Below are 25,014 nucleotides of genomic sequence, written 5' to 3'. Positions count from 1 at the left end.
AGTGCAAATAATTGCAAGAAACAAAAAGAAAATATACATGTACATATTTTCACCAGGATTCTAATGTTAGATTATTGAATTGAAAAAATACAACAAAAATATGTATGCAAATAAAACTGTTTTCAAATCAGATACAATATATTATTATTACCAGAAGAAAAATGCTCCTGTAATTTCCAAGTCCCTGAAGACCAGCATTTGCATAATATTTAAAGGTTGAAACAATATGCTGGCAGCACTAGGAAGATTTAAATATATTGTATTATTCCACGTGAAGTGAAACTCATTGATCTTATATTGTAGCAAACATCTAGAATCTACTCTGACCCTACTAACTGGGAGGATAATCTGTATTGCTCACAATGAAACCAGTATTAAACTGAGCAAGCAAGAATTTCCCTGATTATTATCAATATATTTTCTGGTTAAAGACACTCCTTCAGTAACTTGGTGAAAATTGACATTTGACAGAGCTAATATATTGGCCAAATTGTTAAAATTAATACATTTATTGTGAAGCAAGTCAAACATTCATGTGGTAAAACTTCAGATGGCTTGTGTGTTGCTGACTACCATTTAAGAGTGCCAGGTAGATATTTGTCAATGAGAGACTGGTAGTACGGTTTTAGTGCAGCAATGTCTGGTAAATCATCACTTTTGGAGTACAGGTCAAATTTACTGTGAGGACCAAAAAAAAAAAAAGTTTCAAATAATCAAATTACACAGTGAAACCACTGGATTGGAAGCGAATGAACTGTTACAAACTGTAAATGGTGCTACATACTTGAATTCGCAGATCCAGGCCAGCATTTCATTGTCCTTGTTGTTACACAGATGTCTATAATCACCACCAGTATGCCAGGGATAGAATGAATGAAATCTCACCATGTACAATGCCTGACGGGAATAAACATACATTACACATATCAAGAAAGTTCCATGTAATAAAGCAGAGCAATAATTGTATATATCCCATATATCATGGCAGTTCTGTGTAATAGAGCAGTGTAATAATTGTATTTATCACATCTCACTGCTGTTACCCATGCTATGATTGGTTGAGACTCAGTCACATGACATGGAATAAAAATGGATATTACATGGTATATTGCCCGCCAAGTGGATTTTACATGGGTATATCACATGGATGACATCACTGAAACTACTGCGCAACAATACTGTGCATAACAAATTGTCGTTCGCTGCAGTGGTGCTGCTCTGGCCGCTGTTGCTTTCAGGGTTTTGAAGGAACTTTAGCTATCCGAAATAAACAGTGAACGTCCCAGAATGGATATTAAGTAAGATACTCTGTTTTGATGTATAGGGTATTTTTTATATGGAGCGAAAATGTACGGCAAAGCCGCCACTGAAACTTTGCGGCCGGGGTCGCTGTGGCGCGTTCTACGCTGTGAGCATTTCTATGCGTTCCACGCCGATGCTAACCAAAAACACTTTAAAGCTGTGTGGCTTGTGAATAGGTGTGGTACCTCAGTGAGAAAGTAATTTCAGTCATTTCCACGGCACTCTGACATTTTTATCTGTATAGTGATCAAATAACTTGCGTTTGAGAATTTCTCAATTCATTTCAAAAATGTTATTCTTGATAATTTGAGTGATCCACATTGCTGAAACACGGTTCAAGTGGCTGAAAATAACATTTACTGAGTGTATTTCGTTGTTTTTCAGCAAACAATGTACAGTAAAACCTGTCAAAACCGACCATGACTGGGACTGGGATCCATGGTCGGTTTTCAGAGGGAGTCGGTTTATTCAGGGTGGGCGTGACTTTGATTGAAACAACAATTACATGTGCTGTAAACACGGGACAAATGAAAGACATCGGAGTTTGCCTCCGGTGATTCTACATGTATTTACAATGTGCATTTATTGTATTGTTTCAATAAAATAATTTACCAAACAAGACAAAAATATTATGGTATGTACATGACATCAATTAACATTAAAATAACTATTCGAACAGACCGGGTAAGTATTGCGTATCGTAACTGAAGGCGTCCATTTTGGATGACATCACAACGTATGTTCACGTGAGCTACATGTAATTATCATAATTTATGCAGACAGTCGATTTTGCTGTTAAGTCAATCGCAGTCCCTCAACAGGGACTGTGAGTCAATGAATCAAATTACGATGTAAAAAATCATCAAGTTTTGACTACTTTAAAGAACACCTTTTTTTTTCAACGATTTTGTTTTCCGTTCGAATTATGAAATTTTGGATATCTGTCAAGTAACTGGAGTCTTTGTTCTGTAATCTTGTCAACATGTCTAGCACATCGCCATGCGTCAAGTCACTGTCGTTGTGGGGGTCAATAATTTGACTGTCGTTGCAATTTATGTCATTGTTGTCTATAGATTCATGGTTTTCTTTGTCTGCAATAAAATTCGCAACAATCTGTTGCTCCCACTCGCCATCATACATTGCTTCAGTCAGTATACGTTCATCAAAGTGGAGGTATTCTACAACGCTACACTGTGTTTGCGGGTCTGCAACTTGCTAAATAAGGTTTCCGAATTCTTTGTTGTCGTCTGCTTCTTCGTCATCATAAATTTCAATCTTGAAGCCCCCTTTACGGAAACATTCGAAAGCACAAAATTGTCGATCAAAATCGTTATGGAAAGAAGAAAACTCAATGTCTTTTGAGCGTTGAAGAAGTGATAATGCAGTGTGCTTCACCGCAATTGAAGGTGATGACCCCGATCATTTGTTTATATCCGGGGTCATTATACTGTCCAGACACCACGCGATGCGTGGGCGTGTGGTGTGAAAAATGTAATCAGTTGCCATTGTTTTACACGGGACGTTACTTGTAGTGTGAGATTTGGTATTGTTTCTGTGACGTTCGCGGAATTTGGACACAATGCACACTTTTTAGGTCGGGCAGACCGAATTACTAGACAGCGGATGTGGTGCAAATGGTCGGATGGTCGATGTATTCAGTGTGAATATTGGACTTGGGACCGATCAATGCGGTCGGTGTTCGGAGTAAACAGTGGTCGGATTTCACAGGTTGTTTTAACATAGGCGCCTATGGAGAAATTTCGGGGCTACATAAATCGGTCGGTTCTGACAGTAGGTCGGTTTATCCAGGGGTCGGTTTTGACAGGTTTTACTGTATGTATGTTATTGAGTAATGTGAAACTTGTTATAATAGATAAAATAAAATATTGCATACTTCAATATAAGTGTTGTTATTTTGTGGGAGAGCGGGTGTGAGTGATGTATGGTATCTGTGATTGTCGTGATGGATGTCTGTTCGATGTGATAAAATAAATAACACGTGGTTATTCGGGCAATATCACGATTTGTTGTCTGCCCTCGGGCTGTTGGTCATGACCATAATATTGATGATGCCAGAGCCGAAGGTCATGACCATCATCCCTTGAGCAGGCAACAAATCGTGATATTACCCTCACAAGCATGTGTTATTTAAAGTGCCTGTGAAATGGCTGCTATTTTCACGTCTAAAATTATCAATTGATACATAAATATTATTAATTTTTATGTTTCTAAGCATAAATTATTTTTTTTAAGTGAAAAAATGTGTTTTAAACTCAGTCTACAGCAACTTTATTTTTTGTATTTTAAAACGAGGCTCCTCATTAGCTATTCATTGCCATACAGAAATTCCCCTTGTGACGTCAGAAAGGGAAGTTGCTGGGCAGCTCGCATTGCCGATACGTGTAAATAAGGCAAATTTCTTGTGCAGTTTTCTCGTCTTTGACTAAATTGTCACTTATGTACTTTTTCGTCGAGGAAGAACGGGCCATAATGAACACTTGGATATCAAATTTGTTGCATGGGGTTGAGTTAGATGCGAGATATGTCCGTTCTGGTGTGGCTGGTCGCAGTGATGTCACCGTCCCCGGCGCACGTTTGTAAACTATCGCTGAACCTCGGCACTGGACAAATTTCGAGTCGGTAAGAAGTTCTAGTTTTTTTGTTCTAGTTGAGCTTACTACTCTTTATAAAATATCTTATCGATAACTTCCAAGAGGTATGTGTGAACTCTTTATTATGCTCGATAAACTTAGATCGCGAATTTCCCCAGAAATATTGCCTGCTTCGTTCAAACGTGCATTGGCATCCATATATTGGATTTTCGTTCATGGTCGAAGGAGTGAGTGTCTCGTGTGGCCCGAATGTCATCGGCGTTTTACTTTATCACGTTTGATTTTTTTTTTGCACAAATGAAACTCTTATTTTTTTCCACCATCAACAATTTCTGATATGGTTGTTAGGATCGGCCGACGTCTCTGTGGGCTGCTCTACACACGTAAAATGCCCAATGTTTTGACCTGGCTTCCCTTCACACGAAGCGCGGGTGTGCATTACATCCGCAAGTTTCAAAATTTTAAACGTAAATTTGAAAAATGTTTGGTGAAATAAAATTGACATATTATGAAAAGAAAATGAAGAAAAAAAATTTAATTATTTTTTGAATAATCGTTTGAGAGGATTGGGTGGCAATTGCTTATACTTATGTACTAATTGTAAATGTGTTCAATATTATTTTCATCCATAATTCAAACACATATACAAATGTATAACATAATAATAGTTGCCTTTATTATAGTAAAAAAAGATGCATCATAAAACGAATGAATTACGTATAAACAAATGTCAAATAAAGATTGTGACCTTATTTATTTTCTAAACCTCCACAGGTTAACGAGGGGATACTTGAAGTTCATTGAAAAAGACTACAGTACTACCAGAGTGAGCAGTAACAGATTTATCAATATTTATGTCAGAGAATTATTTAGGACTTAAATTACCAAATCTTGGTTTTTCATAGATTCCAAAATCTGAAGATGTGTTTCCTTTTTTCATTGTCACACAGTGTCACTCAATTAAAACCATATACTATAGTAATCCATGTACAAATTATATTTTATTCACATTATTTTCCTCACATACATGTACAGACAATCCAATGTTTACATTGTCATATTTCTTTGTTCATCACAAGTCTAAATAAAATTTGTGAACTGTGTAACGTAGCCTGTTTTTTATTAGCATAATTGTTGCAGCATCTGGAAATGTATTTACACTGTTATGTGAATCTTGTAGTGTGGCAATGAACTGCCGAGACTTTGTCAGGGTGGCCATACTGGCTGTTGAGTGGCAGGGGTGCATCATCAAGTGTATGTAATACACAATCTCCTCCAACATACAAGTCTAGTGTATTGAAGAGCTCTTCTACGTAATCTGTAAATTATGAGAGCATTTTGATTCAACAATAGTAGATAGAAAACCATAAAGAATCATATCATACATGCTCTATTGAAGTACATTTCCAGTAGAAGCATTAAAATAAAAAGAAAACATATTTTGACATTCTGGACCTTAAACTATAGTGATCAATAAAATAGGGAAATAACTAAAAAAAACGACAAATCACAGTTACTAAATAAATGACCGCCGCGTGGAAATAGATTCAGTTGAAATGGGTGAACGCGTCGGGTCACGACGAGGACAAGTGCGTGACTGGTGGCGTTTAATTGGATAACAAAAATAATTGAGAGCAACACACATACAGACAAATTCAGAGTGGACTCGAGTTAGCGTGATTGTCATACTTATTTACTTGGTGATAACGCATTGACAGCCAAAGGCCGGATTCTTATTCCATAAATGATTTCTAGACATCTCGACCCAAATTGAACATCTCGACCCACCGCATCGACGCGACCCTGTCTCAATGTGGCGACGCGAACCTCTATCTAGTTCAACGTTGATCGACATCTTTTAATTCGAAACATCGTGTACTATCTACTAGTATTTCCAACGCGTGTGGTCGGCGCCTTTGATTGCGTTAATTTTGTTTTTTATTCGCGAAATCTATCACTGGCAGCGTTTGTTTTGTCATGTCTCATAACTGAAAGTCCAAGCTGACTTTGTTTTGGCTGTAGGTATGAAAAACGGGTCGGGATTTTTTGGGGTCGAGATGTCCAGTACCCCCATAAAATTATTTCGCAGATCAAGCTAGAAGGAAAGTAACAGAGGTGTGAATTCGACATTCAGCACCAACCACCGAACAATTCAGAAACTTTTAGCCTGCGAAAATGAAAACAATTAGCAGTGTGTAAGGACTGCGTAATTTCCTGTTCGTCCGACGCGTCGTTTTCGTGTTACTATCAAAAATTATTGATACCTTTACATAACGCAAACTTAATTGTCTCTATAAAGCGATAATCAGGATGGCAAAACAAGTCAAATGATTTGAAACACTTACCCGACGTCTCTCTCTCTTCTGAAATCCGCCTCGGTGATCATGGGCTGGTTCGGAATCTATTTCTTTCAAAATTGTTGGTATTGCGCCAGGTTTAAGTTGTCGGCGCTTCTCTTTAAAACCTAGTTGTTTTTTCACGGCCGAAGACAGTTTTTCGAAAAAAGAATCTGAGGTGAAGTGGACACTACATATGACGCTGTAAGGAGAAGGTCCACCCCAACCTTTTCTCGTTGTTTTCACGGCTTTCGTTTACTGACGTCGCACCTTCGGATCGTTTGGAAAAGTGTGAATACTTACACTATGACTATACGTATTACTGCAACCGCCCACAACACAACGTTTAACCATCACAAACGTTTGTTCTGAAAACAACTTCTAAAAACTCTCTATCTCAAAAAAAAAAAAAAAAAATTGACAAAAAAAAGAAATGCCGACCGAAAAATGTATATCGTTTAAAAGTATGTTGAATCACGCAGTGTTATATAAGTACAGCTCAGGAGTATGGCTTCCTCTCATATTTTGGCATTTGGTGGCGCACTTTCGGCGAGAGTCGGAAATCCGGAAACAGTCGACCGTTTCAGGATAGGTGGGCGTGGCTACAGCACGAGATATATCTTAAATTTACTTGGATAGGAGTAACCATTTTGACAAAAATAATCAATAACTGCCCACTTCAGTAGGACACGGATCTAAAATAGTTAACGTGAGAGTGGGCATTGCACAGGCACTTTAAATATCCCATATATAGTGGCAGTGTCAAATTGTGACTAATAACATAAGTCAAACCCATTGATACAACTTTCATTGAGCTATACACCAACAGTACATCACATCATGTCACGTCACGCCACGTCACGATGAAATACACCAGTCTATATTTGTTTCAGAGGGCAATGATTGTGGTATTTGAGGAAAACTGTACTGCAATTGTCCTTACCTCTTCAGGTAGTGTTGTTTTGTTGCCCACCAGTACTTGGTACATGTATTCTAAAGATGACAGAGGAGAGAAATAAAAAACAATATCATGAGAATAAAGCACACATAATACAGTATAAACTGAATTATTCAAGTGACTAAAGTTGCATTGCCATGAATATCATACATGTATACGAGTTATGAAGATCTATATGCCGACAAATTGACAGGTTTTCATATCAAACTTAAGTTTGTGCAAAGTTAGTATCCAATCATAAAGCATAGCCCACTAAATCAAATTGTGGTTGCTCAAAATAGCAATGTAATTAAGAAATTCTAAGAATTCTTGTATTTTAAAAAATGGATAGCCAAAAAAGCACTAAGTTAAGAATAATTTGTTTTTATTTCATTCTTTTGAATTTCAAAAGAGCAGCCAAATAGAGTAATAAATGTTATAGGTTTTACATGCAGAAACACACAAGCTAAGTTTATTCAAAACAAAAATGCAAGTACATGTAGTTTCTTCCCTATATTCCACTATCCACTGGAGTACTACTTTACGGTTTAAAATAAATGTTAGCTTTTAAATTTTGTTGGAGAATCTGGAATCATTCATTACAATGCAGCTTTAACTCGTTTGGGGCATTTTCATCTGATTAAATAAAACTTTATATTGATTCCTAGCTAATTAATACAAAATGAGAAAACTGACACAAACCTTGAAAGCTATCACCAAAGACTTAAATTTGATTACATAGAATTCAAATTTGAACCTTAAAATAATACATTCAAGTCTGAAGTTGTTCAATACATTACGTGTCTACTAACATTCAACCATTAATATTATATTCTTAGTGAGAATACACACACTTTATTGTGAAGTTCATTCAAGAATAAACAGATTTGCAAAACAGAAATAAGTATAACAAATTTTGCATTGGTTAAAATGTGGTATTATAAACATGATGGTTAAGTATAAGCCTCTTCCCAATGCATCTATGTTATAGTATTCTATGTAATAAAAAAAGTGTCCCCAAAGACCTATTCGATGCTACCGGTACTACTAGTATAAAGTAGTATACAAAGGTCCTCAACTCTGGTTCACGTCTAACTGCTAGTATTACTACAAGAACAATCTATCTGATTCTGGATTACGTTTTGCCAAAGTGAATAGCTTTCAGCTCTTCCACAATTGGCAACTCGTACTAAACCTAGTTTACTTTCTCTCTTCTGGTCGACATTAGGCCATTATTGCCAGAGACCAGAAGAAAATTTCCTCCATTTGGTCAATAATTGGCTACTAACACCAGACCAAATTTAGTGGAGTCATCCTTTGGACCTGACTTGCACATTAGTATAGTGCGGTGTGTTGTGTGGTGTGGTATTAAAGTGGCAATATTTTTGAGTGTGACATAGAAGAGGTAGAGGCTTATTCTCAACATGCAGTTTCATAAACCTTATTTTATTTTATTTTTTGATTTCATATGCTTTGAAATATTCTAGTTTTAATTATAATAATGGTTGTAATGATCAGAAGATGCACTCACAGAAGGTTAATAGTTTATTGATCTTTATGGACTAGTATGTGACATATTGTCTTATTAAGTGTAAATTATGGAATATTCATACATTTAAACTTTAACTGTTTCCAGTGATAATTTAGTCAGTTCATAACATATTTCACTGTTGCATTATATATTGATGGGAAATTAGGAAAAAGATTCTGCTTCTTGTAATGTCATCGCATGAAAAACTTTGAAACCTACCGTTATATCTCAATCATATTCTTTACATTTTCGCGCTCAGTAAAGAGAACCACATACCGTAAAATGTTTATTTTCTGTTTCGGAGGATGATTTGTTGATGTAATTTAATTTTTAATGCAAGTATTCAAAAGTGTTATTTGATAAATGATAAACATTTTTCTTGTGGTACTGACAAATCTCAATACAAAAGAAAAAATTAATATCATCCCATTTTAATTTTCCCTACGCCGAGCAACAAACGTTTTTTTTGGTCCAATTTGGGCTATCATCACAATACTAGCACATAATTTACAAGTATTACAAGCAAATTTTGATCTAGAAAATATGCCATATATTAGTCCCAAATTTACTACAATCTCAAGAGTGTGATTTTAGAGTTGAAAATTTTCTCCATTCTTAGTATACACACTGCATAGAAACGCTTCAGAAATACCGGTACCAGACATATAAGATGTGGTCATTTTGTTATGATAAATACTGATTCAGTGGAATGAAATGAATGGTAGTAAGTTATGAAAGGTTTTTGCAATGTAAATACAAGCAAGGAGGAAATCAAAATACAACTTGCTGCCAGTGAGGGTATACAAAACAAACTGCTCTTAAACAGATGAGTTATGAATGATAATGGAGTCCCCATCCTACTTTATATTTTGGTAGGTTCAAATTCTAAAATCTAGATCTGATGACTAACCACACAAACTTGTATTCATTCCTTCCTTCCATCCATCCATCCGTCCGTCCGTCCGTCCATCTGTCTGACTGTCTGGGTATGTGATTGAGTGAGCGAAGTGGGCCAGTGAACGAGTTGGGTTGGGTCTCGTTGTGGGTCTATAGCTCTTCTTGTGTCGGCCTTTAGTCATTGTAATGGTATTTTAGTCATTTCTTATATATTTCGTGTCATTAAATTTGTTATTTTCAGATATTTTCATTGATACAGAAAAGCTATGATTCCTCCCATAGACTTGGGTAACACAAATGTGCAACACTATGGAAGGAATCATAGTTCTTCTGAACCTGAAACTGAAATAATGCATTCGGGAGACCCGCCACGTCTTATCTTTGTGTTAAGTTGGAGTAAAATATGTCAATGAGTCAACACTCCATACAAACACACAAGCCTATTTATTCATCAGCCATAGTTTTAAACTTTGTCCAACTCTGTTTTACTTTGCAGTAGAATTATTGATTATGGAATAACATTATTATCAAAGTACAGAAACCATGGTGTGTACTGAATATTTATGGGGAATTTAATGAAACTTTATAGTTTATTCTAACATGTCCAGGGAAAAAAAACAAAAAAAACATGTGTGCACAATGAAAATTTGGAATAAAACAGTCAAATGGACATAGTGACTCCTTGCATTTCACATTTTAAAAAATTAGCTTGTCAAATGTACAGGTCTCTTAAAATTGCGCCTTCAAAAGACCAGGTTGGCCTTGTTCATTTATTATTGTTTGCTAGCCAAACAATCGGCATGGTTTTCATAGCACTGCAATCAAATAATAATGCCATTCATTATTCCAGTTAAACAATAAAGTGCATTTTTTCTGTTAGAAGCATGTAGCATCCACAAGCCAAATATAAATTTCTAAATGACCTCTTCTGCAAAAGAGGCATCCCCAGATCAACTGGAATTCAAATAAATATTATTTCACTGTATGTTGGCTTCCAATAGAAAAAAACACAGTAAAATGAATTGTTTAATACAACAGTTTGCCTCTCTTCCTGTTCACAAATAACAAGCTGCGCAATGTTCTCACCATCATGCCCCCAAGACATGATAATATCATCCAAGCCGCAATTTTCTTCATAAATACCGTACTTGGTGCTGTAAGAGTTGATAAGTTTGCGCTTTGTACATTGTTAGTGTTGTTCTGGGGCCCCAAAGTGGGCACAGCACAAAAAGCAGATACCCCTCAATTTATCAAGGGAGGTCCTTCCTAGGTAACAGGGAGCAAGTATTGTCACTCGCCCAAACCCACAGGATGGGACCCCAAAAGACCCCTAGAGTGATGGCTGTATCAATATATCCCATGATATATGGGAAACCAAAATATACTCAAAAATCCAAATTTATGATGACATTTTATCTGTTTAGAGACAAAAAAACCACACGCACCCACACAAAGTAAATAAACCTATAGATGTTGTAAAAGAAATGCACAAAGGAAAAATTTTTATCCGAGAAGCTTTGATTTTTACGATATTGTATATAATTTTAGCATTTTAGAGTTATAAGCCAGCCCAATCACACAAATTACAACAATTTGGATTATAGAATTTTGTGTAATTCATTTATAAATTTGTTTAAACTTTTTGCAAGATTGTGCAAGTTGTTCATAAGTATTTTTCAAAAGATACAGAATTACCGTAGAAACTCCAAAATTCTGACCACATTTAAATAATTAGTTTTAAATCTGTAGCCTGTCAGGTGATATAGTTCCGTTACAAGCAATCTGTACCACAGTATAAGAAAGTCGTCATGTGTGCAGGGTGAATTGAATGCATGGATTCGATGTAGGAGATATTTGTAACATAAACATGATAGTGTATTAAAAATGAATTCATGAAACGCAAAAAATACATTTCATCATGAAACCTGTAAAAACACAATTCTGGTTAGAAATCATCATGCAGTGAAATCAACACCAACATGTGGTACTACAATTTTGATAATTAAAATCAATACTGGTAAGTTTAGTAAAATCTTTGCTCACAATAAAACATGTTTACATATATTTTTATAACAAACCAAACAAAATACTTTTTTTTTGTATTGAATCATGACTAAATAATAAGCAATGTTATTAGAACCACAAAAGAGTAAGTTATTTTTGTGCAAAAATCAAAGGTTTAGGTGGTCTTTTGTGGTGAACATGAATACATTCCACGTTTTGATTCTTTTTACACAGAGTACCATTGCTCACAACAGGGTTTGTTCTCATCAATAAAAAAAGCCTAAATTAGTCTTAAATCACAGGTCCAAGAAAAATTATGGAAAAACCAAAAATCACACACTTCTGTGATTAGACACAATTTTAGAAGGCAATAAATATACCAATGAATCTACCAAATAATTAGGTGGTTGAATTTCTAGAGGGGGCAAAGGTGGTCGAATTTTTAGGGTTTTTACGGTAATGCAAATTGTGCAAACAGCAACAATAGATATTTAATATCAAGATGCAGTAACAATTGTTAACAATTTGTGTATTCATACTCATCAACAAACAATTGCAACTTCATTATTTTGTACGCGTTTTTTTGGGACCAGATAAGCAGCTGACTCAGTTTTTAATCAAAAGTTTAGTATTCAGCAATTATATTGGCTTAAATTCCTAAAAACTTTCCACATGTGCACTTCAGGTTTCAGACCTACATACACTAGCTGAAAAAAAACAATCACAGTGCAGTGTACACTCAAGTATTTTGAACAGTGAAAAAGTGAACAGTGAAAACAAAAGTTTTCAAATTGCCATAAAAATGTTATCACTTTGAATATTTGGTTAGAATATTTTCCATTCTATAAAACTTTCTTAAGTACTTACTTATATCTAGGGTCCTTCAAGTCTGGGTTATCAACAAAACTGGTATTTTTGTATACGATGGAATTGCCATATTCACATCCCACAGGGAAGGTATCACCAACAACAGACCACTAAAACAAATAAGTACAATGTAGATGTAACTAATATTATTATACATCTGTCATTGTAATGCCATAAGTTACAGCGTGCCATAATTATGCGGTGTTTTACACAGTATTTTCATCCTACCATATTAGGAAATACAAATTCCTAATATGGATTGATTACACATGTAAGCATCCTCTAATAATACAAACAAACATGGGACATCATGCAAATGGTGATACCATTAATGGTAGGTAGAGGTCGGGTACAACTTGTCCTGCACCAACCTTCTTTAAAGTCTTCCAGATGATGGAAAGTTTTTAACAAAAAGCTAAGGCAAGTATGTATAAATTAAATTACACTTGTTGAAAGAGTCTGCTTTGATTCAGTTTGTTGGTAATTTAAAGTTAGCCTATATGTGTAGCAATTTGATTTTGTTAAAACATCCATGCAGACATACCTGGGGCTCTCCCCACAGCGCTAAGACTTTTCCTAAATCATGAATCAAACCAGTTAGATGAAACCAGTCCTTGTCAGGGTGCCTGGCACGAATTCTTTCAGCAGTTTGATATGCATGATATATATTTGGTACATCAACCTATAATGAAGCAAAGAAATGAATGCATTAGATTTATTAATATTACACACCTTTACAGTCACATTACAGAGGACCTGAAGTAAAGATATATTAAAAATTAAAAGAAAATCAAAAAATATTTCGGCCAATCAATTGTAGGGCTTCAAACTATGTGCTAAAAGTACAATTATAGGATTCTTGTCAGCATTTATTTAGAGAATGTCTGAATCACAGATCAATTTTTACTTGTTTGTCCCCTATTGCCACCTGGATACAAAAACAAATAATTGTTGATGCGCCATGCAAATGAAAAAGTCAAACTTACATCAGGATCACTCTCATCAACCAAGTTGTTGAGAAATTCTAGTGCTTGCATCACATTCATCTCAGCTTTATTTAGTTGACCCCACTTATCACGCTGAAAATAAAATTATCAGAGTGTGGTTAAAGAATTCACCAAATCATAATCTAACTCAGATTTCAAAATAACCGGGTGCAAACTGAACAATGTATGTTCTTTTTGAGCTTGTGCATGTAGGCCTAAAACTATATGTGTATGTATGAAATTTTAGAATGTGGTAAACATGAATAGATTCCACAGTTAATACATGGCTGCAAAGTCATTAACGCAGCAAAAAAATTATAATGAATGTATGTGCAACTTCGTTATGGTTTGTGCTTTGATGCTGCAAAGTTTATTATAATAATTTATTTATCATTGAATAAAATAAAAAGTAACACACAAGGTGTTAATACTTCAAGCAAAACTGTGTGAAAATACATTAAAATAGACCATTTTCCGTTCACTGCGAGAATCACGCGTTATGCGTGAAATCGAACATAAAAACAGGACAAACAAAGGTCATAGCGTCGTAGTGGCATCAAACATCGCGTGGGATTCGACAAACGCGAAAGTATTTCGGGGACATTTCCATGCTTAATAATGTGCTGTCCACATTTGATGATAGGCAATTTCGATTAAGGAAGGGTATTCGGAAGCAATATTCCTCTGTCGAAGATCGGCCGGTCAATGTAAGCTACGAAATAAAAAAATTCTAGTTCAAAATCAATCGTTCGATTTTTGCGGCAGACGTTCGACGCGCGTCTTTCATGCATCTCGCGAGATCTCGCAATTGTACGGAAAATCACCTATTAATAACCAGTTTAAAAAGTATTGCAGGCAACCTGTTTAATTTTAGTTAAAAATAGCAACATTATCAGCACTAAGCTTGTTTCAGAGATAAGAGGCTTGATAAGTAAATGAGTTAAGTAAATTTATAAGTACTTTTGATTGCCAGGATTTTAATTATCTGAATCCTCTAAAATCAATTTCAGTTTTTCGACAATAAGTCCTAAAATAAATTACAGTACTTTACCAGAAAGAGACTTGTATAATAAGCTAAAGATATTAGGTTGTCTAGCTGAAAACAGAAATTAATTTAATAATATAAATGTTCTTAATTTAGAAGAGTTTAGTTGTCATTGATATATTCAGAAAAAAAACCCCAGGATGCTCTCATTCAGTTTCTAAAATTCAGTCTGCGTTTCGTCGCCACAATTATGATAAATTTCTTGTAAAGTTTTGTTTAGGCACCACTGTGAATGAGTCTCTTTAATCAGATGAACACAGTTTATAAACAATATTTGGTGCAAGTTATACTAAACTAGAGAGTAGGTATTTCTTGAAACCATTCATACTATGTATGCTGGGAAAAAAATTACATTTATATTCCTTTTACTTGTCTTGATATTTTGAATGTTTCAATGTGCCAATAACGTTTCAGTTAGAAATGATGCCTTTTTTTAGCTATTTTGGTTTCTAAGTAAAGTAATTCTTACCTTTTGAGATACAAATTCCACTGTCTGATACGTGTGCATGAGTTTGTACGTCTCCTGGACACGCTTAATGTGCGAATTGTCACTTTCTTTATTCTGTGTTTAAATAATTCAGAAAACAGAATTTATATAATCTGGGATGCATTACTATTCAGTTTAGTTTCTCATTCTTGTTATTTACTCCATGGTACAAATTTTTGTCCTTCTTGACATTGAACTTTGGATTCTCAAGTAAATGCCTGAGATAAGAATACAATAAGATAGTCAGCAAAGGGAACAAACCTTCAAACTATTAGAAGGATTTGGGTTAACTCACCAATTGTTTGAATACAGATTTATTTTACCTTGCTTGTCCGAGGTATGATTAAAATATTATAAATTATGTCTAACAAATTGTTAATATGAAACAAAAAATGAACCACTATTTAACAATTGTATTAAATCACGCACAAGAAAGAAATAAAAGAAAAATAGGTGATCACTGATACCTCATCAAAATTCCTGTACGCTTGTTTCCTCTTTTGTGCTTCAGGTTCAGGCCTGTACAACTCAGAAAGATCCAATATGTTGACTTTCTCCTGCAAAACAACAGTCTTAGTATTCAGTGAAAAGCAAGAGACCAGTTTCAAGTACCAACGTGTGGTAAATTTGACAACCAGTCATCTGGGAGCCTATTGCACTAGTTGAATATACTTGCTTGTATGCCCATGCCCCCCCCCCCAAAAAAAAACAGCTTACAAATGCATGTACAGACACCAAAATGAAAAAAATTATATTTCATTATGTGTTATGTAAAACATATATATATTATATTTTACTGTAGAATAATTTATTTTCGCTTGGAATTAATTTTCGCTGAAGGAATGATTCAGTGAAAATAAAAGTCCAGCGAATATACCTTTTTTCCTATATTTTACATTAAACTTGTCAAAAATCAGTGAAAATAAATTCCATACAAAACACCCAAAAAGTATTTTCAGCGAAAATTAATTCCAGCTAAAATAAAGTATTTTACAGTATTTGCGAACTCATAGTGTGTCATCTTATAGCAGACTATTTAAGCTAGTAAACTAAATATGTGCATAGATAACAGAGAGATCAGTAAGGTAGTTGGCTTAAATGTATTGGGAGTAAAAGCATAGGGGCATGATGGTCTAAATATGATAGATGAGATCAAGAAGAATAAATTGTTCACAAAGCTTAAATAGTGTCAACTTCAAAGTCCTAACCTATATATATTCAAACTACCCGGTAATAAAAAAATGGAATATATAGTCTAAGCAGTTAAATGCACACAATGAGTGTAAAAACAGAAAATAGAAAATCATAAGCTTTGATCATTACTAGTAATGTGCAGTTTAGATTCAAACAAGTTTTTGTCATTACAGAAATGACAAATGAAAAATATTTCATAAACATTACTAAAATTATACAGAAGGTGGGCAAGGGGTATTTTCGTAAGCTGTAATCAATTGTTTTTATTTCCGTAATAATGTAATTTAAATAAATAAAAAACAAAAATTCTAGATATGGGCAAGGTGTAAAATGTAATCAGCTATTTTATTCGTCCATAATTTTGATTCTTTAACAAAAATTATCAAACATATCAGGTTTTTTTCTGGAAAAAAAACTGCAAGAGGGAGCACTGCAATTCAGCAGAGCCACCAAGTGGGGGAGATAGAGTTCTCCCTACCAGGGTGTGGAGTTTTTGATAAATCTAAGTTAAAATGGAGCATTCTATGCCTTCTTTGGGGCCAAAAATCAGACAGGTCACAGTTGAAGACTGTGGCCACATGTGATCCCTGGTCAATCAGAATTTTATGGTTGCCAGAGGATCTGCTACCCAGGGTAAGGGGGCACATGCCATGGCATGAGGGCGCTGCGCCCCTGTTCCCTTGTTTAAAAAAATATACTAGTATGTATTATGAAAATGTAAAATGTAATTAGGAATTTGCTTTGTAGAGCGTAAAAACCTATTTTTTACAGTACATAGTAATAATATTAGAGTGAAAATGTCTAGCAACATTGAGTGTCAGAGACTTTCGCGAAATTTCATTCTGACGTATACCAAAAATTCGTAAATCATTCGAACCAGCAAAAATTGGATGATTCACAGTACATGAGTACTTTGGTCATATGAAAAGACGGTATTAGGGCCAAGTAGTCAACCAGCAGAAATATCAATGCGTTACTGGAAAATATATAAACAAAGGATACTATGTATAGCCCTAATCAAAAACACTGAAGGTAGGAATATTTTAAGCTGCTACAATGTAAAATTAATATTAGCCATGGAGGTATAATATTAAAACTCTAGTACCTCGGCCCGGGCCTCAGCCATGGCAGTGTTACAGGCAGTGTCACAAACACATTCTTGACATCTGTTTCTGTTATTTTTCATTTCTTTCGGGAAATACGGGTTTAAAAAGATACTAAGTAAAATACCATAGCGAATTTGCACTTTTGAATTAGATAATTGTAAAATGTATTACGAATACAAAAGGTTTGAATTTCACTGTCGTTTTTTCAACACTGCATGGCGACAAAACATCAACATGCGAACTATTTAAATCAACCGTCTTTGATCAGCTTTTTATAAATACTCACCATGATAATTACCAGAACTTCTACTTCTAGTGTGGCCTAGAAAATGTGGAAAAATAGCAAAAAGCAGACTGACGAAGTGTGCGTGATTGCGCAGTCGAAAATAACACAATATGCCGGCGGTCGCTGTGTTGTAGGCGTCGATCCTATAATCATAAACTGTATGTAAATGAGCATGTGACGTCACTGTCAACGGTTTCATGGTACTCACATATGTAAGAGTATAACTCTCTTTTTTTTCTTTTAAAGTGGCATTGTTTTCCCAAAATAATTAAAACTACGTTGATAATTGCAGTATAACACACAGATTATTCATTTACGAAAGGTTCATTCATTTCAACAGAGATACATTGATATTGTATAAATTCTGGTACACTTGACACAGTAAATTACTCATTCGACACATCCCCCCCAGCGTTTTTCTGCACTTCGGGGGTTAACAAAGTCACAGTCCCTATATAAACTATGGAGGAACTGTACCAAAGTCAACCGTTGTAACCATTGTATATATATATATATATATATATATATATATATATATATATATATATATATATATATATATATATATAATACATGTTTTATAAATTTCAATCACAGCGCGTTAGCGAATGTATACCGCCCTTACAGAATATCTTCGTGCAACGTCAATGATTGAAGGACACCAACAATGGCTCGTACATATGTACTAAAAATTTGTCACTCTGCATCCGTTAATTAGCTGGTTTAATTCAACTGCCACTGAAATTTATAAATATTTATTAAAAACACATTTTGTGTCTTGTAAAGCGATTGGGTTTGTGGTTGTGATATTACTTCCGTAAGCACGAATACGGATACGGCAAATGTAAAATAGCGCATGTAACTTATCAGTACAGATGCGGAAACGGTTTCGCGAAGTGTTTCAGACGATGGAGCAAAAATAACTGGGAACAGAAGTGCTGAGAAGAAGTGGGAAAGCTTACAGAACTTGAAAGGAAGAGCCCCCATCTATACGGCAAGCCTTCTTCAGAAATGTGTTTATTTAATCACTTAACATTCGTTGGTCCAGGAATGGGTGATAATGGATACATTACACACACAAAACAAAACAAAACAAAACAAAACAAATCATGAAAAGTGACATGACATACACATACACAGTAAAAGCAACAATTAAAAAGGAAAATGATAGAAAATCCAAGAATTTTGAAAGTCGCTAGATGACATCCATGTCAAGGAGGTGTTGCTGTGTAGATTCAAAACAGATATGCAAATATTGGCCTAAAGGAACTGACAGGGATTCATTGCTCAAGATAAATCTGAATTTGTCGTCGTGATTTATTTTATTGAAATTTGGGGATATTTTCCTTGCTTCCATAAATAGACTATTTCTGTGTTGGTATTAACAGGGCAAGACATCACAAAATGTTGTTCATCTTCTATCTCATTTGTGTCACAGAGAAGACATACCCCTTTATTGCGGCAATTAAGTATGGCGCCCTGTTTCATTTTATAAGTGAATGGTTACTTAAATGAAATTTACTAAGATTTTCCACGATTTCAATGTGTTTAATGTTTGTCAAATAATCCTCTAAACTGTAGGTTCTTAGTTTATTTCTTCCGTTCCCCTTTCTTCTATTGTCATCATGTACTTCATTTGTCCAGTGTACTGAAAATATATTCTTATTTTTATATCAAAGTTTATTAATTTCGCTGATGTTATTTGATCATGAGAATATATTAGTTCTTGTTAGCTTGCATCATTAAGAATGGATTTCATTTTTATGTACCATTTGCTCTTCATGTTTCTGTTAAACCAAGAATGCCTCATATGAGAGTGTGTTACTGGAGTTGGATATTCTGATCATATATTTAATTGCCTGTTTTTGTATGAAGCAGTGATTTGAGATATTCAAAAGAATGCGACAGAATGTGGGGTGTATATCTTTACACCTCAATTCAGTGTTTTAGACCTTCTTTCAATTTTTCATTTGGAGTTATATTGAGGCCGAAATAGTTAAATTGTCTTACGATACCAATGTTTTTGCCTTCGTAGAAGAAAATATTGTTATTTAGAAGTTTATTTGATTTATTAAAAATTATAATTTAAGTTTTTTTCAGTATTTACTGTTAAATACCATTTTGAGGTGTACATGGCTAATTTGTCAAAGCAGGTTTGTAAACCTAGTTTTCTATTTTGATAGATCTATGTCGTCAGCTATTTTTTGTAATAGTTAATAGAGTTGAATCACAACTGTCAACATCAAAACTATCTGGTAGATCGTTAATGAATAAGTTTAATAGATTTGGACTTGAATTGCAGTCTTGTTTGACAACGAATGTCGATAGGATATCAGTTGTTAATCCAGTGTTAGTTTGAACTTTATACATGGATATGACATTGCTATACATGTTCTTAATTATATTGAACATTTTCTCTGTAACATTGTATTTTAGAAGTTTTGAATTAAGGCCATCATTTATGCCAAACGCTGTCAAACGCCTTTCTTGGGTTTACAAAACATGCATAAACTTTATTCGAATTTCTTGTTTGTTCGTTTTTTGTTTCTTTACTTATTAACGATTGTTTTCAAGAGGAAAAGGTTATCTGTTGTTCGTCATTTTTTTTCTGAAACCAAACTGTTGTTTTGTAAGAATGTTTTTATTTTCAAAGCAAGTTACTAGCCTGGTATTTAAAATGCTATTGAATAGTTTTCCTAGGCAGCTTGAAATGGCAGAACATAAGGACGAGCATATGGCTAATGTATGGCGCACACTACATGTGCCTATTTTTTATTGCTATTTCGAAAACTATCGAAAAAGATAACTATTTAACATAGACCAGTTTGAAGGCATCTTTCCCTGACTGCTTTCGGGTCGTTAATTCCCAGTTGAACTATATTTCATGTAAGATAACAGCTGGAATTATTGTGACGTGTCTACATTAACACTATACATTCATTAATCTTCATAGCTTACTACACGGGTATCTCGGGAATGAATTTATTTGGGTCGACCTTCATGGTTCGATTTGGAATGCCGAATACTTTGTTCGTGTCATTACTATATATGAAGAGTTTCTGTTAGATAAACAATTGACGTCAGAGACACATGGTCAAAATGTTGTTATCCTCCATGTTAAATACTTGTGACAGTTGTTAAAGATAGGGTTTGACAAACAACTTTATCTCGTGTGTTTTTTGAGTGAAAGTGTAAAAAAATATAATCACATCACTCACTATGGAATCACGTGTAACCTATTTCTGCTTATGCCACATCCGCAGTTGCGACATGCAGGCATCTGTGTTCGTAGAATTATAGCTCATTTAGGTATTTTCACTGAAGACATTGAGTACCGAATGATTAAACCCCAAGTTACACCTCAGGCTGCACAAATATGTCAAATATGGGGCGTGACCCACAGTTCTTGGGAACTGGGATGAATAATTGCAATAGTCTAGAAATCACGCGTTTTTTCATAAGGCCATGATAATGCGTATAACGATCTTTTAGATATCAATTCAGAATATACTTTATTAACCGACGTCCACCGCAGATAACAACATTATGACGGCCCCTACCTGCGGGAACTAGTATGAACCTGTTACGCTTAACGCTGCTGCGGCAGTGAAATAATGAAAGGAACGTGTCATTTCAAATCAAGGGTGAGGGGAGTGTTTATTTAAATACACAAGGGCGAATCACATAGTCTGTGCACATACTCTTGGAAATGAAAATGAATAACATAATAGTGAATATAAAAAAAGACTACTACTACACGGAAGATCATAGGTGAAAATAGGTACATAATTTGCTTTTCAGAAAAACAATGATAAATTTACGCCCCTATTTTACACTATGCAGTCATAGCACCATTTTTTATCCTCAAATCTGAGCCCCCCACTTCCAAATGGTAATCCCTAGCTGATATATATCTGCAATGCGTACACGTGGTTGTGTGTATAAACATAGTCATAAGACAGCCGAGATATTTACTACATTTGTATTTTTGTTCCAGTGACCTCACTGCTGTGCCATATTGTTATACTGCGTCACATTAGTGTTGTTACTGTATTTTTATACCACTGAAAAATGTTTTAATTTTACACCAAATTATGTAATTTCTGTTACATTTTGCTTCAGTGATATCAGATTTAAGTTCATTAGTTTTATACAGAACAGCAAACCCCCACCCCTCGCTTCGTGCAATTAACGTTCATTGCCTTAAAGTTGAAACTGGCAATCACATTAAGGTAGCGGGACTATTATTTGCATACTTGTTTTCATCTTCTAATTGTGACTAAATGACTACAAATAGACCCAGGAAAGTATATATTTTTAGAATCGCCAGACTTCAAGCTTTTCACAAGTGTATTTTGCATGCCCGTATCTGCATTCTACGACGCGTTACTCAACCAAAGGTGAAACATTACTTTTTCTGTAAAAAAAATAATTACGCATTTATGCTGGCGATAAGAAGTATTTTTTTCACTTTTCCTAGTTGTTCAATAGTCTGGTAAATTTAATGTGTCTGGTCAGTTTTATTCAAGCAACGCGTTTTAAAAAATAGTGTGCTGAATTTCAATTACTGTTTTAGTCGCATTGCCCCCAACTCAAACCACAACTCGTTGGTAAATAATCGATGAAATAGTTTGTCTGGACACATTCAAGTTCCTCTCACTGTCACCTTAAAGCTGTGAAAATTTGGTGTTAATCCGACGATAATAAGTATACGTTATTTTTTGTTAAAGACCTTGTATTTTGAAAAACATAAACTCCTAGAAAACGTCCATGAAGTAACAGCAAAGATTTTCAAGCTTGTTTATCGGCACAATCAATTAGTTTTCCCATCAAGGTCTGTTTTTACATGTGTAGGGACATCCAAATGTGTAAGGCTATTGGAAACCAAACAAATAAAGGAATGGGATAGCTATAATTGGATAAAATCGGCAGATGAAAACACCATAATCAATGATTTTTTTCAGTGGCTGTGTGACCTTGTGTCTGACACATTCATATGCAAATGACCAATCTGTGAAACAAATAGGGGCGGAGACAAACCACTCAAATGTTTGGAAACACTAATTGTGTGTCAGATAGCTACTGATAACACATCCTAACATTGCTTTGTCTTGAGTTTATCTTTGAAACTTATAGGCACACAGATTAAACCTGTGTTGTTGATTTTGGAAAACACTACTGAAGCTGCCTTGCTTCCCTTCAGAAAATCTACATTTTAACCAACTTACATGACATTCTATGTTATGTTGACTTTATCACATGAAAGTTTATAGTGCATTTCATCAATTAATAAATAAATGTGAAAATCGTAATTTTCAACACAAATAATAGTCTCGCTACCTTAAGTTAATTCTATAACATTTTGACCAATATACACACAATAACGTTGAAGATGAAAAGTACTTTAATGAATATCTCAACATTCAGGTCACATAGACGGCATTTATTTAACAAGGCATAAATTCATATTATTTATTTCGAACCCAGAATTGAGATGGATAAATTTATTTACACTATGATGAGCAACAAACATGTCACTTTCCATAGCTCAACTAAATTACAAACAAGTTGCGTAATATTTTCAAGATTTTACTAAAAACCGGTCTGAAATCGTTTACAAATGCAAGTCACCAATAATGTCCGAGCTAAAATAGGGAGGTATAATCACCGGATCTGTCAGGTCAGCATGACCTTTGACGAAACAAATCGAATAAAATCAGCGCGTGACATGAATGTCACAGGTGTCAGTGTGCATATTGTAATCACATGATGTTTTTTTATTAAGTGGATCATAAAACGGAACCTCTGGGTGTATTCGTTATCGTGATAAGCTACAAAGTAACAACAACAGTGACACTCCAATCAATATTTACTTGGGTGTAAACATAGTTCGTTGACCCTTGAATGACATGTTTTTTTTTCTTTAAGGTAGATGCCTACTCATGATTTCAAAAACCCAGAATTTATTAATTTTTTAATATATTGTACTTCCAGGCAATATAAGAGTATTGGCTTTAAAAAAATGGGGGTCATCAGGTTAATTTTCGAGAAAATGATAGTTGTATTTTAGTGGATAGCGGCCATTTTGGCAGTATTATAGTGCTTTTACCATATGTTCCTATGGCAGAGATATTATGTCATATCTCAAATTGTAGGCTGGTGACATAGGCTGAAAAATAATATTGTTAATGATGGGCTACTTTTTGTTTTCCTGCATTTTTTCAAAAATCTGGGTTTTAAAAAGTGTTGAAAAATGCAATTTTTGTTTAACATTCTAAAAATAGCTATTTTTGAACAAAATTAGGACAAGTTTCTCAAAATACGTCACTGTAACACACAATAGATTACTATTTCATGGTGCCATGGGCCAATAGCTCCATGATTTTACATAATAGACCAATGAACATTATCATGCGATTTATGACCAAATTTCTCAAAAAATATGAGTAGGCCTCTACCTTAACGAAATTCATTGAAAATTGATATTTTATATAGTACTATTGCTAAAATTTGCGCATAATATTTTCAATAACTTTTACTACTGCCAAGCTACGTAATTAGTATGCACTTCGAGACATCACTGTCTGTGCATGCTAAGTTTGAAATGGAACAATTTTGAAAGCTTTAAATCACGCGTAGAGCTCACTCCTGCAAAACACTAGTAGCGCCAAACCTTGGCCTCAGGCTAAGGACGACTGACTGCAAAACGTTCCTTCCAAATCGGAAGGCGCCCTCTCGTGCCAATTCCCCACCTCCTTGAAGTACACCGTGACGAGTTGTGGGAACGACTGACCTAAAACCGTGAATTTATGAAATGAAATAGAAAATAAACAAATGTGTATCATTGTTTACAAAAACACAAGCTTGCTTAAACACAATCATATTCATATATAAATAAATAATGCATTATGATGTATGATATGTAAATAATATAACACACTTTTATGTACGACCCACAATTATAAAAATTATAATTCATTGATACCTGGTTTGTAAATAAATGCTGCAACACCGATTGTTTTCATGGAATCTTTATAATTTGTTTATATGTATAAAATATCTCGAATCATGATTAAATAAATATTTCAGTATAGAAGATAAGGTTATTTATAAATAAGAAAGTGTGTATAAAGATAAAACGTTATCTTCGCTAGTCATGGTCCGTTTGTTTGTTGGGGGCAATGTAAAAGTCGTAATTAAAGCGGGGGAGTCGTCGCCTGCGCGTGCGTCAGATGGTCAAAGCATATCATTGTTTACAAACATGCGTCTACCCATGAGCCTTTGCGTTGTTAGCGTGTGTTATTATCATCGCTTGGGACTCAATTCCCGCGCGTGCGCAGGTGACGACCCTGCCGCTTTGATTAAAACCGGGATTCGAAATCGCCCTCAACGGCGACTGTAACAATATGAAATTGTGGGAGGTC

General features: G+C 34.7%; 1 protein-coding gene across 2 annotated transcripts; it reads right to left on the bottom strand.

Moving 5' to 3' along the window:
• Nucleotides 1–481: 481 nt before the first annotated feature.
• Nucleotides 482–17,734, bottom strand: LOC100367806 (inositol oxygenase-like). 2 transcript variants are annotated; one of them, XM_085491318.1, is made up of 10 exons: nucleotides 17,591–17,734; nucleotides 15,472–15,561; nucleotides 14,987–15,079; nucleotides 13,473–13,565; nucleotides 13,031–13,168; nucleotides 12,487–12,596; nucleotides 10,702–10,769; nucleotides 7,194–7,243; nucleotides 785–897; nucleotides 482–678 (listed from the first exon to the last, which is right to left on the bottom strand). In XM_085491318.1, the coding sequence occupies exons 1-10, from the start codon at nucleotides 17,591–17,593 to the stop codon at nucleotides 570–572; spliced, it is 867 nt and encodes a 288-aa protein (XP_085347444.1). In that variant the 5' UTR covers nucleotides 17,594–17,734; the 3' UTR covers nucleotides 482–569. The 2 variants fall into 2 exon arrangements, with proteins under 2 accessions (XP_085347444.1, XP_085347445.1); XM_085491319.1 differs by lacking the exon at nucleotides 14,987–15,079 and having other exon boundaries at nucleotides 17,591–17,729.
• Nucleotides 17,735–25,014: the final 7,280 nt, after the last annotated feature.

The sequence above is a fragment of the Saccoglossus kowalevskii genome, chromosome 16 (genome assembly GCF_978046115.1).
Source record: "Saccoglossus kowalevskii chromosome 16, keSacKowa6.1, whole genome shotgun sequence".
NCBI classification, from domain to species: Eukaryota; Metazoa; Hemichordata; class Enteropneusta; family Harrimaniidae; genus Saccoglossus; species Saccoglossus kowalevskii.
Note: the sequence above shows the minus strand (reverse complement) of the source record. Positions and strands in the feature narration are given on the sequence as shown.

What these genes read in the sequence shown, in the direction of transcription:
- LOC100367806 (XM_085491318.1), bottom strand. An exon ending in TTGATGAGAGTGATCCTGAT is followed by an intron (nt 13,169 to 13,472) that starts GTAAGTTTGACT and finishes GCTTCATTATAG; the next exon opens with GTTGATGTACCAAATATATA. An exon ending in TTGAAGGACCCTAGATATAA is followed by an intron (nt 10,770 to 12,486) that starts GTAAGTACTTAA and finishes CAACTCTTACAG; the next exon opens with CACCAAGTACGGTATTTATG.